Source organism: Salvelinus sp. IW2-2015, unplaced genomic scaffold (genome assembly GCF_002910315.2).
Source record: "Salvelinus sp. IW2-2015 unplaced genomic scaffold, ASM291031v2 Un_scaffold4967, whole genome shotgun sequence".
Taxonomy (NCBI): Eukaryota; Metazoa; Chordata; class Actinopteri; order Salmoniformes; family Salmonidae; genus Salvelinus; species Salvelinus sp. IW2-2015.
Window position 1 is genome coordinate 1 of NW_019946236.1, and position 17,043 is coordinate 17,043.

The 17,043-nt window shown below is 42.3% G+C and overlaps 1 protein-coding gene across 1 annotated transcript in view; it reads right to left on the bottom strand.

Annotated features, from left to right (window-relative positions):
- Positions 1-6,317: 6,317 nt before the first annotated feature.
- LOC112077842 (uncharacterized) overlaps positions 6,318-17,043 on the bottom strand; it is a 28,320-nt gene continuing 17,594 nt past the window's right edge. The window contains exon 5 of the mRNA XM_070441851.1: positions 6,318-6,445. Coding sequence (XP_070297952.1) covers positions 6,318-6,445 — 128 coding nt within the window. The remainder of the gene's footprint in view (positions 6,446-17,043) is intronic.

Below are 17,043 nucleotides of genomic sequence, written 5' to 3' on the forward strand. Positions count from 1 at the left end.
TTCCCTCGTGGTCTGTCTACTCCCTTGTGGTCTCTTCTCTCCTTGTGGTCTGTCTCTCCCTCGTGGTCTCTCTTTTCCCTCGTGGTCTGTCTCTCCCTGGTGGTCTCTCTCTCCCCGTGGTCTCTCTTTCCCTCGGGTCTGTCTCTCCCCTGTGGTCTCTCTCTCCCTCGTGGTCTCTCTCTCTCCTCGTGGTCCTCTCTCCCTCCCCTTCCTTCTAACTTTGCATTAAAACACCTATGTATTCCTTCTATCCGCAAATGAATAGCAAATTACATTTGTGATTCACTATCTTTTTCAATACCCATTGCACAATACCGAGCCAAACTAAGCCGAGCTGTACTAGAATGCCTGGTACGCATCACCCAGTTGCTGAGCTGTGCTGGAATGCACAAGTGAAATAAAATATCCCAGCCAGCACAGTACAGTTCGGGCTGGCCCTTAGTGGAAATCGGGTTCAAGCGACAGTATCCAAGCTAACCTTGTCTCCACCTCTTCCTGTGCTCCTCAGATCACCCTGGTGGTATGACACACTGACCAGTTCATCAACCAATCTAAATAGAGTACGCACCTGGGCCCTGGGCATCCCGAGTGGCCTCTCCTCCTTCATCCTCACCCCGCTGATGTGCATCCCTGTCTTCATTCTGCTGTGTCTGTGGAGGGTGAGTGTCTATACCTCACCTACCGTCACTCTATCATCACCCACCAGGCACCTACTGGGTGTCTACTTATAGATGTGTTGGTTTAGGGGTGGGTGGGGGAGGTGTATGTGTATACATTTTAATATCTGTGTGTGTGTGTGTGTGTGCGTGCGTGCGTGCGTGCGTGCGTGCGTGCGTGCGTGCGTGCGTGCGTGCGCTTTTGTGGGTGTGTGCATGAATGTGGGTATTGTGGTTTTTCTTCAGTGTTTTGACCATGTCCTTCCTCCCAGAATCCTAAAGGGATGACCACTCCGTCCAGTGACCTGCGCCAGGCACGGCCACACGAACCCAGACTCAGCGTGTGTGGGCGTGTCATCATCGAGGGACAAGAGAAACCCCCCAGGATCGCAGGGGGTCGGGATGAGAAGCTGGCCATGGAGGAGATCAGTGGAGTCTAGTGTTGATGACATCATAGAACCTCGAMCGTCAGGGTGCCGGGCTGCCTGGTTGGTCTATGCAGGGATACCATGAAAGTCTGGGTCGTATTCTTTATGGCGTCAAGTAGCCTAGCGGTTAAGAGTGTTGTACCAGTAACCGAAAGGTCAACTGGTTTGAATCCCCTAGCCTACTAGGTAAAAAATCTGATGCGCCCTTGAACAAGGCACTTAACCATAATTGTTCCTGTAAGTTGCTCTGGATAAAAATGTCTGCTAAATAACTGAAATCTAAAAATTAGCCACCAAACGGAAGAAAAAGGACTGAAAAAGGAGGGACAACCTGAACTTGTTCAATAAAAAAAAGAAGCACATTTTCTATCAAATACTTTGCTACGCTGTGCTCTAATGAATACAACCCAGGCTTCAACTGACCAGACTGAATGGCAGAAGGAAGTCAACACCAACAAAAACAAATGGTTGACATTTCAGACGCATCATGCTACAAATGTTTACACCTGCTCTTAAATATTCAGAGGGGTTTTCTCTCTGTTGTATCTGTTATTGTTTACTTTTCCTCCTGGATTGTTATTTTGTTTACCATTTTGATAACCTAGTCCAGAACCCTTTCATATAACTCATATGTTACACTAATGAACCTTGTATATTTCTATGTGCTAAATTTTTTTACTTGCCCCATAAACAACCTCCTCATAATAAATTAAAAGGTTTTCTGTATGTTTACTTGTAACCTTTATTTAACAAATATYCCTATTTACAATGACGGCCTACACCGGCCAAACCCAGACGACGCTTGGCCAATTGTGCACCGCCCTATGGGACTCCCAATCACAGCCGGTTGTGATACAGCCTGGATTCAAACCAGGGTGTCTGTAGTGACGCCTCTAGCACTGAGATGCAGTGCCTTAKACCGCTGCACCACTAGGGAGCACCCAAAGATGCTAATGACTGATACCCGTTGTATTATTCAACATATTTTCAGTATACATGGCATCCATGTTGTTACATTCCGTCGATCTCTCGGTCTGAAACAGCAAGCGGCCAGCCTCAACTTGTTCCCACTGTCAATTACAAATCTATCTATTCTAAACAGGACTTTCCCTTGCTCCTACAATACAGAACACCATGTTGTTCACCAATACCATACCTCGCCCTCCCCTCGCCCATATGTACAGACCTGGGTTCAAATACTACTCAAAATAATTTCAAATAATTGATATGTGCTTGATTGAGTTTGCCTGTCTTAATGGACCCATAGAATAGTCCCAACATGTTAAACCCCGCCCACCTGGCACTCCAGGCAGACAAGAGCCAACACTCAAAGATTTCAAATAATATTTGAACCGAGGTCTGACACTGTATGAACTTGGACAACCTACAGTATATTGGTTGGTGGGTAGGTCTACATATGTGATGTCACAGGGGGCACGGGGGGCGATGCCGGAATGGGATCCTATCGTCTCTTTCCTGGTTCTGTGTCTCTGTCATCAGGCCACTGCTCATCCGGGGCTGCCATCCATGTAATCTGAAGCGGCATTCAATTAACTGGCAATTCATCCATATGTCCTTGGGCTCCTCGCAATACCGTCCGCACAGTGGAATTGTGGTACCTAACCTTGGGGCAACGCCTCTCTATCGGCCAATTAGAATCTGGGAGAGATTTTTTGGTTGTTGACGTCAGGTAATTAAATATTAGGAAGTGGTTGTTGGGGGCCAATGAGAATGCTAGGCTTGCGTGAAGGGTCCAGTCAGCAGGCCAATAAGAGGATGGGGATTACGGGTGGGGGAGTTATTTAAATTCAAACCACCATTTTGGATGGATGGCTCCAGTTAAGGGCCCCTAGGGGCCTCAGGGAAACGGAGAACAAGAGGCCAGGAGGTCCATCCAACTAATTACAGTATCTGCTCATACATATTGACTAGTCATTCTATCCCCACTTCTTTCCATGCATACACACTAGGAGTAAAACATACGCTAAATATAGTATCTTCTCATTAGGCCATCACATCACTTTGGTGACTAATTTGGAACCTGTGGAATATAGACCATTCTGGTACAACCAACACGGGAATTGATCTAGTGTCAACAACACAATTCGCACTCCAAAGGCTAGCATTCTGAACATTACCCTAACTAAACAGCACGAAGCTAACCAACTCCGCTACACCTGCACCAACAACATCCAAGTTTTAAGTCAGTTCCGAATCCCTAACATTGTGCCATACTGCTGTCTGCAAATCACCAATGAGGATGCTTGTTCCCACATGTACCCAAGCTAACAGTGAGGAGGCTGCAGTCCAAAATACATGGCTCTGTGATAGCTGTGACTTCACTGAAAGAGAAATATATTGAGTGTAAATTGTGTTTTGGACAGTGTAGTAGTGGATTATCTCCGTTCCAGACTATCCTATCAACGGGACCTGTAATATCCTATGTTTCTCAGAGTCACGGCTGAGCAAGGACATGAATATACATCTCACTGGTTTTTCTATTCATGGTTAAGACCAGACGGCAGACGAAGGGAGGAGGGGTGTGTCTCTTTGTTAAGAACAGCTGGTGCACAATTTCTAATGTTTTTACTCGCCGGAGTTAAAATACCTCATTTATAAGCTGCAGACCATCCTATTTACAGAGAGAGTTTTCATCTAGATTTTTCATAGATGTCTATTTGCCACCACAAACCAATGGTGGCACTAAGACCRCATACAAGAATCTGTATAGGGACATAGACAAGAAACAAGAAAATGCTCATTCAGAGGCAACGTTTCTCAAGGCAGGTGATTTTAATGCAGAGAAAATGAAATTATTTTTACCAAATTTTTATCACCTCTGCAACTAGAGGCGGCAAAACTCTAAATCACTTTTACTCCACACAAAGAAACGCATACAAGGCCGTCCATCACCTTCCCTTTGGGGAATAAGACCATAACTCTATCCTCCTGCTTAAAAGCAAAAACTAAAACAAGAAGTTGTCCAATGAAGCTAATGCTAAGCTACAGACTGGAATATGTTCYGGGATTCATCCGATAACATTGAGGAGTTTACCACATCAGTCACCGGCATCATTAATAAGTGCAACAAAAACATCATCCCCACAGTTACCGTACATACCCAAACCAGAAGCCATGGATTACAGGCAACATCTGCACTGAGCTAAAGGCTAGAGCTGCCGCTTTCAAGGAGTGGGACACTAATCCGGTCTCSCTACAACCTCCAATAAATCACAAAACTTTGCTGGCTCTGGCACTCAACGGATTTGGCAGGGCTTGCAAACTATCACAGATTACAAAGGGAAACCCTGCCACGASCTTCCCAGCGACGTGAGCCTACTGTTTGCGGCATGCAACACACTGAACCATGCATGAGAGCACCAGCTGTTCCGGACGATTGTGTGATCTCGCTTTCTGTAGCCGATGTGAGTAAGACCTTTCAACAGGTTAACAACTTCTTATGGCTGCATCCCGCTAAAAGCCTCGTTCTAGCGATCTGCTAGGTCTGGAAAATTGTGTCTGTGACGCAGGAGTAAAGATGTGGCGTGTTCGTTTGAACACTACCTCGCTCTCATTTGTTGTGCCTGCTGTGTTGTATCGCAGTAGTTGAACTTATATTGCACGTCTCAGTATGATGCTCTCATTATTATCAGCAGTGTCCCGGTATAGTGTAGCTTATATGTTGAGCTAGGTGTCCAGTCCAGCAGCCTGGTCAGGAGATGTCCATTTGTCAAACCCTAACCAGCTCTAATGATGTTCCCCAGCCCTAGTAAATAAATGATGGTACAGAGAAATTACAAATCAAGAGAGCCAATCATCGATAATCTGTTGAGTATACAATAGCCTTATTGTTCACACCCTGAATCTGTTATCACCTGTCCTTTAGCTTCACGGTGATTGTCATTCACACCAGCCTAGAGCAGGTAGGTCACCTCAGCAGTCTTCCCTATTAGCCCCTACAGTGTTTATCAGCTCTGCTTTATTCTCTGTTTGGTCTGTGTTGCCAGTTCGTTCTTGTCAAAGTCCAACAGGCCGTCGAGTTTTTTCGGCGTTTGCTCTCTCTCGCCTTTTTCCGAAGTCTCTAGTTTTTCCTAGCTCGCTTGACGCTTGGAGTTCCCGGTTCTGAACATACGCCTTATAGCCCGCCCGAACCATGTTTAGCCCCGCCTGCCTGATCATTATCAGCCTCGCCTGATCATCGAGCCTGCCTGCCACTAGAGCACTGTTATACCTTCTGGACGATCATGAGACTGGTTTATTGTGATATTTTGCTTGGTCCACTAACCTGTCTCTCTTTGGCATAGCCACTCTTGGTTTTTACAATAAAATATCCAGAGACCTCAAACCATCTCGCTCCCGTGTACTCGCCAATCTCGCGTCTCACCGCATGTAGACACATTATTAGTTTTACCATGAGTTAGTGGGCAGTTGTTTCTTCAATTGATTCATAAATATGAATTCTGCTGATTGTTCTGCTCAAATTTCTACTGTGGGCGAAACTATTCCTTTAGCATACTAAAACTATATGGATGAGTGGGAGATGGTGAGGTTCGTGGTGAAAACTGTCTGCACTCACATACACTCAAGTTTCTCCAAGTGATCCTCTCTTCGTCTCGTTTGCTAATCAATGCCCACTTGCTCTGTGCGCATAAAGATTAGAACAGAGCGATGCCTCTAGAGTTGGCTGGAGAGATCTTGAAAAATATGTTGGGCCTTTCTTATGACATCCGCATAGCCCCCGCTGGTATACGGGGTACATGGGAGTGGCAGCTGGAGCTCGCAATCATGTGGAAGTTGGTGGACCAGATGTTATGTGCTTGCATCCTTAGTGATGTGGAACAGAGGGAAAGCTTGACTCCTCACTGGAGCCTTGTTCCTGTCGCTCGCTTACAGCACCGTGATATGGTTGGGGGCCTGCTCAGCACCTACATACATTGACGGGATCAGCCTACACTTTATCTTTGCTGACGTGTTGAGGGAGTAAGAATCATATTTGTCCTGGCACCTGGTGTCTTGGGTACACTCTTCAGGTCTTCTAACATCTTTTGGCTCATCCGTTGCTAAGATGATCAGTCCAACCGATAGCTCCGTGTTCGTCACAAATCTTGAAGATCGTGTTGGAAAGTAGATGTGGGCGGATCACACCAGTCCGTGGCCGGTAATGACGAAGGCTAGTACTATGGAGGGTGACTAAGGGCAACTACTCCTCCCTGAGGAGCCCATCGGTTGATGGTCAGTGGTTGCGGATCGAGTTGTTGCTAAACCTTAGCTGAGCCTGGAGGCGGTCTTCAGGATTCCAGGATCCACGTTGCAGAGGGAGCATGTTCAGTCCCACGGGTCCTGGGTTTTTGGTGATGGAACCTGGAGGGGAACTACGGTGTTGAATGCGTGAGGCTTCTCGTCAATGAAATATTTAGCATTCTTGCAATATGTATTCCCTTTATGTCCAGGTGGCGTGATTGGTTAGTGTGCGGTGACAATATTAGATGCGTAGTTAATCTGTGCATGAAAACTGTTGTCTGGAAGCGTCATTTGGCGAATTGGACGTGGATGCCAAGAGTAGAGGGTTTTTGGGATGATGCGCTGTTTGACGTAGGCTGTTGGGATAGTGAACCATGTGCCGGACTTGTCAAAGCCATTTTAAGTGGCTAAGATGGCGAATAAGTGCCTACTGGGATGTATATAGTAGAATGGTTGACAGAGATTTCCATTGGGCGTTCTGGGGTGACTAACGGTGGTCAGACTGGAAGGTTTGAAAAGTCAGTAATTGAAGACCACTTTGCCAGCCTGGTCAGCCAACACGCACAGCTCTCTAGTAGCGTGCCGCTGTGTTAATTCTTGTTTTTGGCCCTCTGTTCTGGCCTCCCCCTTTTTTTTTTTTTGATACGGGCCGTTGTTAAAATGTTCACTTGCAGTTGTGGTTGCAGGGGCGCAGTATGGAGTTGAGAATTGGATGAAAACGGTGCACTAGACGGTGCCATAGTAACTGCCTGCCTTCCTCAGTCCCAGTCAATATAGCATATTATTATTCGTATTGGATAGAAGGGACACATCTGAAGTTATTAAAACTGTTTGAATTACTAGTCTGTGAGTATTAACAAGACTCTATGGCAGGCCAACAAACCTGAGAAGTAATCACGTCCTGTCGTAGAATTCTTTTATCTTGAGGTGGCGCTAGGATTTTCACCCAACGCTTCTCATTGAAATTAACAGGCGAGAGTATTGAATTGAGCGTTTTTCACCGTTCTACAGCTTCTCATAAGTATGTGCAAACAGTCCAATAGGCACGTCTTTGTGCCTGATGAGTGCTATAGAGTAGAAGAAAGGGCCGAAGGAGACAGGAATTCAAGTCAGGTCGCCACACGAGCTGACCATGCTCTTTCATCATGCGGGTTCAATGGGAGAACGTATTCAAAGATTTACAAACATTTTAACGATTGATTATAGCAATCGGTATTGAGCATGTTTCTACTGACTGTTACCGGAACTTTTGTGACATTTCGTACCACGTTTATACATAGATGGTGCCTGGACGCGCTATTGATGGACCCTTATAGGTTTTCATAATTGTTTGGACTTTCTTACCCAAACGGCTAACCAAAGTAGCTAAATTGGACTAATAACGGACATTATTGAACAAATCAAGCATTTTATTGTGGACCTGGGATTCCTAGGACTGCATTCTGATGAAGTTCATCAAAGGTAAGGAAACATTTATCATGTATTTTCTGGTTTCTGTTGACCCCACAAATGGCGGCTAATTTGCTATTGTTCTGAGCTCCGTCTCAGATTTATTGCATGATTTTGCTTTTTCCGTAAAGTTTTTTAAAATCTGCACACGCGGTTGCATTAAGGAGAGGTATATCTATAATTCCATGTGTATAAACTTGTATTATCATCTACATTTATGATGAGTATTTCTGTTGAAACGATGTGGCTATGCAAATCCTTGATGTTTTTGGAACTAGTGAATGTAACGCACCATAGTAAACTACCGATTTTTTTGTTATAAATTGAACTTTATCATACAAAACATGCTGTATTGTGTAACATGAAGTCCTATGAGTGTCATCTGAGAAGATAATCAAAGGTTAGTGATAATTTTATCTCTATTTCTGTTTTTGTGAAAGCTATCTTTCGCTGGAAAAATGGCTGTGCTTATTGTGGTTTGGTGGTGACCTAACATAATCGTTTGTGTGCTTTCGCTGAAAAGCATATTGAAATCGGACACTTTGGTGGGTATTAAACCGATTACTTTAAAATGATATAAGACACATGTATGTTTGAGGAATTTTAATTATGAGATTTCTGTTTGTTTGAATTTGGCGCCTTGCACTTTCACTAGCGNCTTATTGTGGTTTGATGGTGACCTAACATAATCGTTTGTAGTGCTTTCGCTGAAAAGCATATTTGAAATCGGRCACTTTGGTGGGATTAACAACAAGAATACCTTTAAAATGATATAAGACACATGTAGGTTTGAGGAATTTTAATTATGAGATTTCTGTTTTTTTTATTTGGCGCCCTGCACTTTATCTGGCTGCTGTCATATCGATCCCGGTAGCGGGATGCAGCCATAAGAAGTTTTAATGTGGCGTACCGTTCAAGTAATTATATTTCTATAGTGCTAACCCTACTCAGTACCCTAGCATGTGTACATGTTGACCTTAATGTGGCGTACCGTTCTAGTAATTACATTTCTATAGTACTAACCATACTCAGTACCCTAGCATGTGTACATGTTGACTTGAATGTGGCGTACCGTTCTAGCAATTATATTTCTATAGTGCCAACCCTACTCAGTACCCCACATGTGTACATGTTGACTTGAATGTGGCGTACCGTTCTAGTAATTATATTTCTATAGTACCAACCCTACTCAGTACCCTAGCATGTGTTTATGCCTCGGAAGCAGGATTGGGGTCAATTCCATTTCAATTCGAGTCAATACAGAAAGTAAACCAAATTCCAATTCCAAAGAGAAAGTTAACCAAAACCAAATTCCAAAGAGAATTGGAATTTCAGTGAACTTTTTGAATTGACTGAAATGTAAATGGTATTGACCCAACCCTGCTCATAGGACAGTGGCTCTAGTCAGTAGCCAGTATGTGTAGTAAGACAGTAGACAGCTCTAGTAAGTAGCCAGTAAGTGTGCTAGCCAGGGAAGACCAGAGAGACCCGTTCACTCTTAGAAAAAAGGCTTCCAAAAGGGTTATTCGGTTGTCCCCATAGGAGAACCCTTTGCCGAACTCTTTTTGGTTCCAGGTAGAACTCTTTTTGGTTCCAGGTAAAACCCTGTGGAAAAGGTTCTACATGGAACCCAAAGGGTTAAACCTGGAACCAAAAGGGGTTTGTCAAAGGGTTCTCCTATGGGGACAACCGAATAACCATTTTTGGTTCTCGATAGCACCTACAGCCAGGGAGGTGTCAGGTATCATTAGTTCTCATTCCTCTCTCTCTAGCTGAGAGGGGAAACTCAGCCCTTCCCTTCCACCCTCTCTCACATCTCCAGGGTCTCAATTTCTCTATTGCTGTCAAATGATAAAGGTTTGCAGTAGCAGGGTGGTAGTAGGTGGGAGGTGGGGATGGAGGGGTCAGACACAGAATCCAAAGAGTTCAGAGTGGCAGGGTGGTAGTAGGGTGGTGTGGGGGGATGRAGGGAGTTAGACACAGAATCTGGCATCTGCGATGTGAGTACCAAGGTCATACTCTCATTTGCAGCGAGGGTTAAATGTGATCATGGGCGAGCTTTGGGATGATCAACGCCAAGCGGCTCGTATGGATCCTTTCATTAGACGCACTATGAATAATTGACATCCTTTATAATACTAAACCTGTCTGTCTGTCTGTCTTTATGGACTATTGGACATACTCTTATAATACTAAAACCGTCCTGTTCCCTGTTTGGTCTGTCTCTGTGGGTTTTCTTTTTTTCCGCTTTCTTGTTCTCTCTCTCTTATTCCTTCTCTTGGTTTTTCTTTCTTCTCTCTTTGTTTTCTCCTCTCCTCTCCTTCTCAGTTTTCTGTCTGTTTTCTCATCAACTGTAACTGGTGTTAATGGGGCTTTATGTCCAGCTAAATTGAACGCTACTATCGTATAAGGTTGTAGTACTTCTTGACATGCGGCCCACTATGTCGGGAAGGGGTATCAAAGTGTGGGAAGTCGCAGAGTGGTGGGAGTACTAAGTGTGGATTTAATGATTTTTAACCTAATTCCATTGTGTAAATTATCTTTTTCCTCTGAGGCCTTTGGTTTATAAGGCAGTGGAGTGATTCCTAAAGAGTGGCTGGTAGGTACAGAAGGGAATTGAACTGAAGACATGTGTGGCGTTGGAGAAGTTGGTGAAGTCTATATTGTTCAAGCTGAAATGGCTGAGCCTAACCGAAGACAAGTTCCCTTTGGTGCTTGGGTTTTGGTGGTTACGCGGGATTCCCCTTAAGTTTGTTGGATAACGTGCAGGATGGCACATTGCTAAAGGGAAGATTATTAGAGTAAACACGGGCCAAGGTTTGAAGTGGCAAATGGAATATGTGAAAGGTGAATGGTATTAGAAGCTACTTCCTTCAGAGGAGACCGAAATAACTGAATACAGAGAATAGCATACACATAGAAAGATGCCCCCAATATCAGGGCTGGAATTATCATGTTTTCATTGGTAGACTGGTTGCTTCTATCTTTAAAAGAGTGGAAGGCACAAATTATTTTTTATTGATTGTGACATAGCTATCATTGGGCCGGATTGGAATCCTAATGCATTTTGAAGCATACTCTATGAGAAAGAATAAGTTTTTTTTTACCGGAGTGAAATTATGACTTTTCTCTTTTTCGTCACAAATGTTTGAGATTTAATGGTAAAGCTCAGGTTGTTTATGGGGCGATATGGAAAAAAATATATTTGCGATTGGAACTTGCGATTTTAATAAAAACTGGTGTAAACGGTTTTGAATCTAAATAGAAGTGATCATTGTAATTGCTATGGTTTGTGTGTTGTTTTGCAATGAAAACAATGGAAAGCCAGGTAGAAGTTATGACAGGGTAGGAACAAAGTTGTTGTCAGTGGTTTCACGACTTATTCATTTAATGTATGTTAATATTTTTTTTGACAAATATAAAAAAATAGGCTACCTGATAGAAACATGATATAGACAAAAATGCTGATCACTATGGTAGAACTGTATAGCTCTAACGTTTGCCTTGCCAACTAGAGTTATTTAGCTCAAAGCATTTAGCTACGTTAGCGATTACGATCATATGTTAAGATCCATGCGCTAGCTACGTAATAACTAATTTGCATTTTGGTTAGCAGAGATAAAAATAATAGTTATACGTAAAGAATCTGGTTTAATTAGCATCATGTGGAAGCATTGCTGTTCTTTTTTGGTAAATAAGAGTGAATATTGAAAGCTCACATGTGGGAGAGGTAATAAACGCATGGAGGGAAATGGTATGCTGCCGCACATGAAAGGTGGGAAGGAAAAAGGGGGGGCTGGGGTTGTGTCCGAAGAACAGGGAAGCAGGAACCCGAGAGGGAAGGAGAAGAAGAACTACTATGCACTTCGGAAGGTGGTAAAAAAGCCCGAAGCTTAATCTTTACAACAATAATTTATCTGGTGATTAATTCTATGTGGATGGTTGTTCCATCAAATTTAAAATCCGGTGCAGCAATTTATTTAAGGGAAAATATTACAAAGTGGTTCCACTTTTAAGGTTGGCCAATACACTGCCTTTATTCTTATCGTGTAATCACTTAGTGGTAATAGTATGTATACGAACATTAGAGAATACCTTTTTAAGGGTGTCCCAGTGAAAGTTGTGGGGGCAGTTCGTAGGAAAGGGAAAAGAAAGGCCCAGGGCCCTTTCCTATGAGTCAAGTTTTAAGACAGAGGGAGCATGGAATACTGGTGCTGGTGGGTGGGGTTGGTGGGAAGCTGTTGGTTGTAGTTGGGTAGGGGTTGGTGGGTGGGGAAGTGGGTGTAGGTAGCTGTTTTTTTGCCAAGGGGATTGAGTAAAGAGCCCCTGGCAGTGGGTTGGGAGCGTAGTGGGAGCTTGTTTTTTGCCCAGGGGCCGCGTAGGTAAGCCTGGCAAGTATTGGCCGAGCGGTAAGGCCGCTGGTGAGGGCGCTGAACGGAATGGTTTGCCAGGGATGGTGGGGAGGGTTTTGCAGGGATGTAGAGGACTGTGATGGTGGGCCGGAGTTAGTGTTTTTTGGGTTTTGCCTGGGAAACGGGTTAGGAATGGACTTAGTTTTTGCAGTGGGAGGGTTTGGAATGCCTTGTTGCTCGGGAGTAGGAACTGGACTTTTGGGTCCAGTCCTTGTTACTGGTAGGGAATGATCTTTGGGGTTGCAGGACGGTAGGAAAGCCCCAGTTGGCAGGGGCGGGTAGTAATGGCTACTGGTTTGCGGGATGGGTTAGGAAGCCGTTGCCCAGGGGCCGTAAGGATTGGTGGGGGTGGAACATGGGTTGGGGCTGGGTTCCTCAGAATGTGTTAAATCTGCTGAACCTGACTCGAAGATGGTGGGGCAGATTGGGGTGGTCCCAATAACGAATTTTACCCTTGGGAGTTTGTTTATTGGGGGTTTGGTGGGTCAAATCTATATGGGCTTTTCTAGTGAAGGCAATTGGGGTAAACCTTGTGGGGCCATCGGGATGGAATAGTTAAATTTAAAAACTATAAAACTTTCACGATAAGAAAGGAAGTTCATGATAGTTACATTAAAATATTTCTAAGTAGGTTAGAATTTCGTGTCTTTGTTCCTATTTTATATAGCTTTAAAATAACAGTTTTGTGAATGTGGGTGGCCTTGTATTAGTCTTTGCCTAAGGAAATAGGAGTTTAAGGTCCACTGTGAAATATTCAACAGTCTTTTATCAAAGGCTGTCATTTTTCATGTACGGTTTCCAGAAATAATGCAATTTGGACAGCTTAGAAGTAAAAAGTTTTTGTAGGTCCCAAGGATAAGGCACTTCTGATTGAAGTCAATATAGAATTTTGTTTTACAAGAAATTCATAATTGCGTGAATACACATAAAACAAATCCAGAACTTGTCTGAAAAATAGGTTTTTTTGAGATAAATTAATTGTATTGTGATTACAGGCCTTCCATGAGAAATAATATGGTTTAGTCATGTGATGAGGTAGTGTTTTTTCTGCTTAAGTAAAGAGGCACATATAGATACTTGATGTTTTTAACGAAGCGATTCCGAAGGAACCAAACAATGTCATTAATTCAAATGGGCCAGAATTTAGGATTCCAACATTTTAGTGGAGTTTCCAAAAGGAGCCATCCCTACCATAGTGCCAACATGGGCCTAAAACCTATGGCTTGGTCCTCAAAGTAGGCTTGCGCTAAATAGGGAAACATTAGTACATTTTGGACAGCTAATTTTTAAAGATCCACAAACAAGGATCAGCAAAGGGGTTTTTTAACACGTTGGTTGGATTTTATTATATTAGGTTAGGAAAGCAAAGGGAAAGGGGGGAACTTTAGTCCCAGTTGTTGCCAACTGAAAATGCAATTTAATGAATGTGTTTCTTCTCGCATTTAAAAAACGACATGAATCAGAGAGGTGGCAAGGAATCATTTACGTTCTGAATTCAAGAGAGGTGCAAAGAGTTTCTTTTTAAACCACCTCTGAAATCAAGAGGCCAGGAGCATTTTACCCACCCTCTGAACAAGAAAGAGGTTGTAGGAAAGTAAATTGTTCCCATACTTCTGAATCCAGAGAGGGCGGAGTTATTTAACACAAAGCCCCTCTTGAATGAGGCGCAAGGAGTTCCAATTTAACAAACCTTGAAATCAGAGAGGGTGCAAGAGTAACATTACAACCCATTGAATCAGTAGAAGGTGCATGAGTTCCCTTTACCCAACTCTGATCAAGGAGGTGTCAGAGTCCCCATTTAAACAATCTGGAATCAGAGAGGTTGCAGGAAGTTTTACACACCCTGAATAGAGAGTGCCCTAAGGAGTCAATTTTAACCCAAACCCTTGAAATCAAGAAGAGGTGGGAAGAAGTCTCCCATTTAGACAACCTCTGAATAAGGAGGCCCGACAACTATGAAAGACCTAGTCTTTACTGGGAATAATTAGTAAATTAACGAAATCAAAGATTTACAACGTTGGTGGTGTGTTGGTTTGCGTCTTTATTTCACATATTAATTTGTTCCAGTTAACATAACAAAACAAAGTTAGGTCAACAATATGGAGAGGCCGTGACAAGGTTTGCTGTCAATTGAGCGCTTAATAATAACATGGGAAAGGAAGTTCATGATCTCTCTAATGGGCTCTGGAATTAATGTAACTTTTTGAAATTTGTTTCTGGACTGGGGAAAAACTTGTGAAAAGACCTGGTGGCATGGTTTGGTGGGAAAGTGTGGGTGTGTTCCAAAGCTTGGTGTAGTTGGATTAGCCAAAATTTTGGAATTTCAAATCATTAAATTGTTTTCTTTATTAATAAAGAAGTTGTGCAGTCCATCTCCTCTCATTTGCCAGATAGAGAATGACATGGCATATTTTATCAGCCTCTTGATTACAAATGAATGAGAAGAACGTGCCGTGCTGTTTATGGGGCCAGTTGCTGATTAACTAGATCTCCCCTTACTTGCAGCATCCGACCACGATGGAACAAAATATCAAGAATAGATAAATAGAGCCTGTAGAATCAAAGATCTCTTTGTGTGGTGTTGTGCGGTGCGTGGGCGTGTCACAAAGTGAGTGCAGCAACCTCCCAAGTAACAGCTTCCATTAAAAGAAACTAGACAAAACCTTTTAACATGGGAAAGTTGGTTTACACCATGGTGGGGGTTACCAATTCATGGCCTGTGGTGTTTCAGAGAAATGGTTCCAATCACATATTGGAAATGTGGGGTAGGGAAAGCAGTTTTTGGCCTGTCTTAATGTGTTTTTGTGTTATGGTTGTATGTCAAGGGTTTATTTTACTTGTTTTTGTTATAGAAGGGTATGGTCACGTGTGATATAGGTAAAAGTGGACAGGAAAAGGGTTTATACAGGTGAGGAAGGTCAACATGATGCTAGTTGTTTATCGTATCACAAGATGCAAGCTATAGAATGAATTCTCTTGGCACTTTTTTTATGGAAATGTTGTTTTTTTTTTTGAGCAATTTTAATTTTTAATATCGCAAATAAATAAGAACTCCCAAAAAAGAGTAAAGTTGAAGATGATTTTTTGTGGAAATGTTATGGACTCGCTTCCCTTGTTGGCCATGGGCAGTTTCTAATAGGGAGCCTACAAGTGTAATATGGTTGGTGGGGATTAAACTGGATTGAAAGGAATTTACACAACTATATTTAGCGACTTTTTTAAGGTGGTCCAACCACACCTTGATGTAAAAACAGCTTGAGAATTGGTAAAAATTATTGATGTATTTAAACTTGCGAGTGCCGTGGCTGGTTGGGTGGTGTTGTGTGTGTTGATTGGTGTTGAGTTGTTTGATGTTTGAGTGTGTGGAGTGTTGTGGAGTGGGTGAGTTGTTTTTGAGTGTTGTGAGGGAACCTGGTATTGTGTCCCAGATGGGGTGTGGAAGTGGGGTGGTTGAGTTGAACATTTTTTTTTGAAGGTGTTGTCAGTGGTTGTCATGTGTGGGTAATTGTGTTGAGTGTTGTGAGTGTTTGGGGAGTGTGTTGGAGGTGGAGTGAATGGTTGAGTTGTGTAGTGTTGTCTGTTTGTTGAATCATCTTGGGCCGTAATCCCAAAGTAAATTACGTTCTTTAAAATTTCTTTTTCTAAACAGGAACAGTTGAAAAGGACAAGGCGAAAAGAAGGGAAAGCAAATTTTATTAAATTCAGGTGAACTCTTGAAATCTAAATTATTTTTGATGCAGTGTTTCGTTTGCCCCCCCCTTGCCGGCAAGGCATCTGGTATTGTTTAGATCCGCAGTTTTATGTTAATTCAATATTACGAGCCGTTGTAAGGTGAGAGGTTTGCTTCCTTGAACAAAACAATACATTTTTTTTTAAGACTGTTGCTTTTCAATAAGGTAAGAAGGTAACCAGAAAACATTAAACTACAATATTTTAAATATGTTGCCCCCTTTTTGTCAAATAAGGGTAAGGTTAACTAGGAACACGACATCGATTAAATATTTTTTATGTTAGACTGTTTTGGGGCTTTTTCAATTAAGGTAGGTGAACAGGAACATCAGAAATAATTATTAGAACTGTGCTTTCAATAAGGTTAGGCCTGTCCCCAGGACACCATCTTTAAATTTTTATAGAACTGTTTTGGTTTTTCATAGTAAGGTGTAAGGACCCTCATACAAATATTTAATTTAGACTGGTTGTTTTTCAATAAGGTAGTCGTCAGGACAACATCAAAAAATAATTAATTAGAACTGTTTGTTTTGTTCAAATAAGGTAGTGCGAAGGAGAACCAATCCATAACATAACTTGTTTAATAAAATTAGACTGGTTTTTTCCATAAGGTGTAAAGGAAAAGTCTCAAATTTATTTAGACTGTGTTGCTTTTAAAACTTAAGGTAGTACAGGGGAACCACATCACTACATACTGTTGTTGCTGTTTTTGGTTTCAATAAGGTAAGGTGTTAAATCAGGATAAATATATGAATCTTTTAAGTAACGTTGGTTTCAATTAGGTTAGGTACAAACCCTCAAACTTACAACTTATTAACTGTTTTTCAATAGGTAGGTTAATTGGACACACATCAATAACGAAACTTTAAATTAGATGGTTGCTTTCCATTAAGTGAGGTAATAGGAAATCATAAATACTGTTAATTAAAGAGCCGTTTTGTTCGAATAGGTTTGCGTGTAATAGGAAAACATCACTGCAAAGTAATATTACTGTGGTAAACTGACTGATGTTTTGTCAAAAGATATTGGAAAAGGAACATAATAACATCATCATTGTGTTAGGGTGGGGGTCCCAATTTAAGGCATAACAAGGATACTTGGTATAAGTAATCGTATGCTATAGTTTAG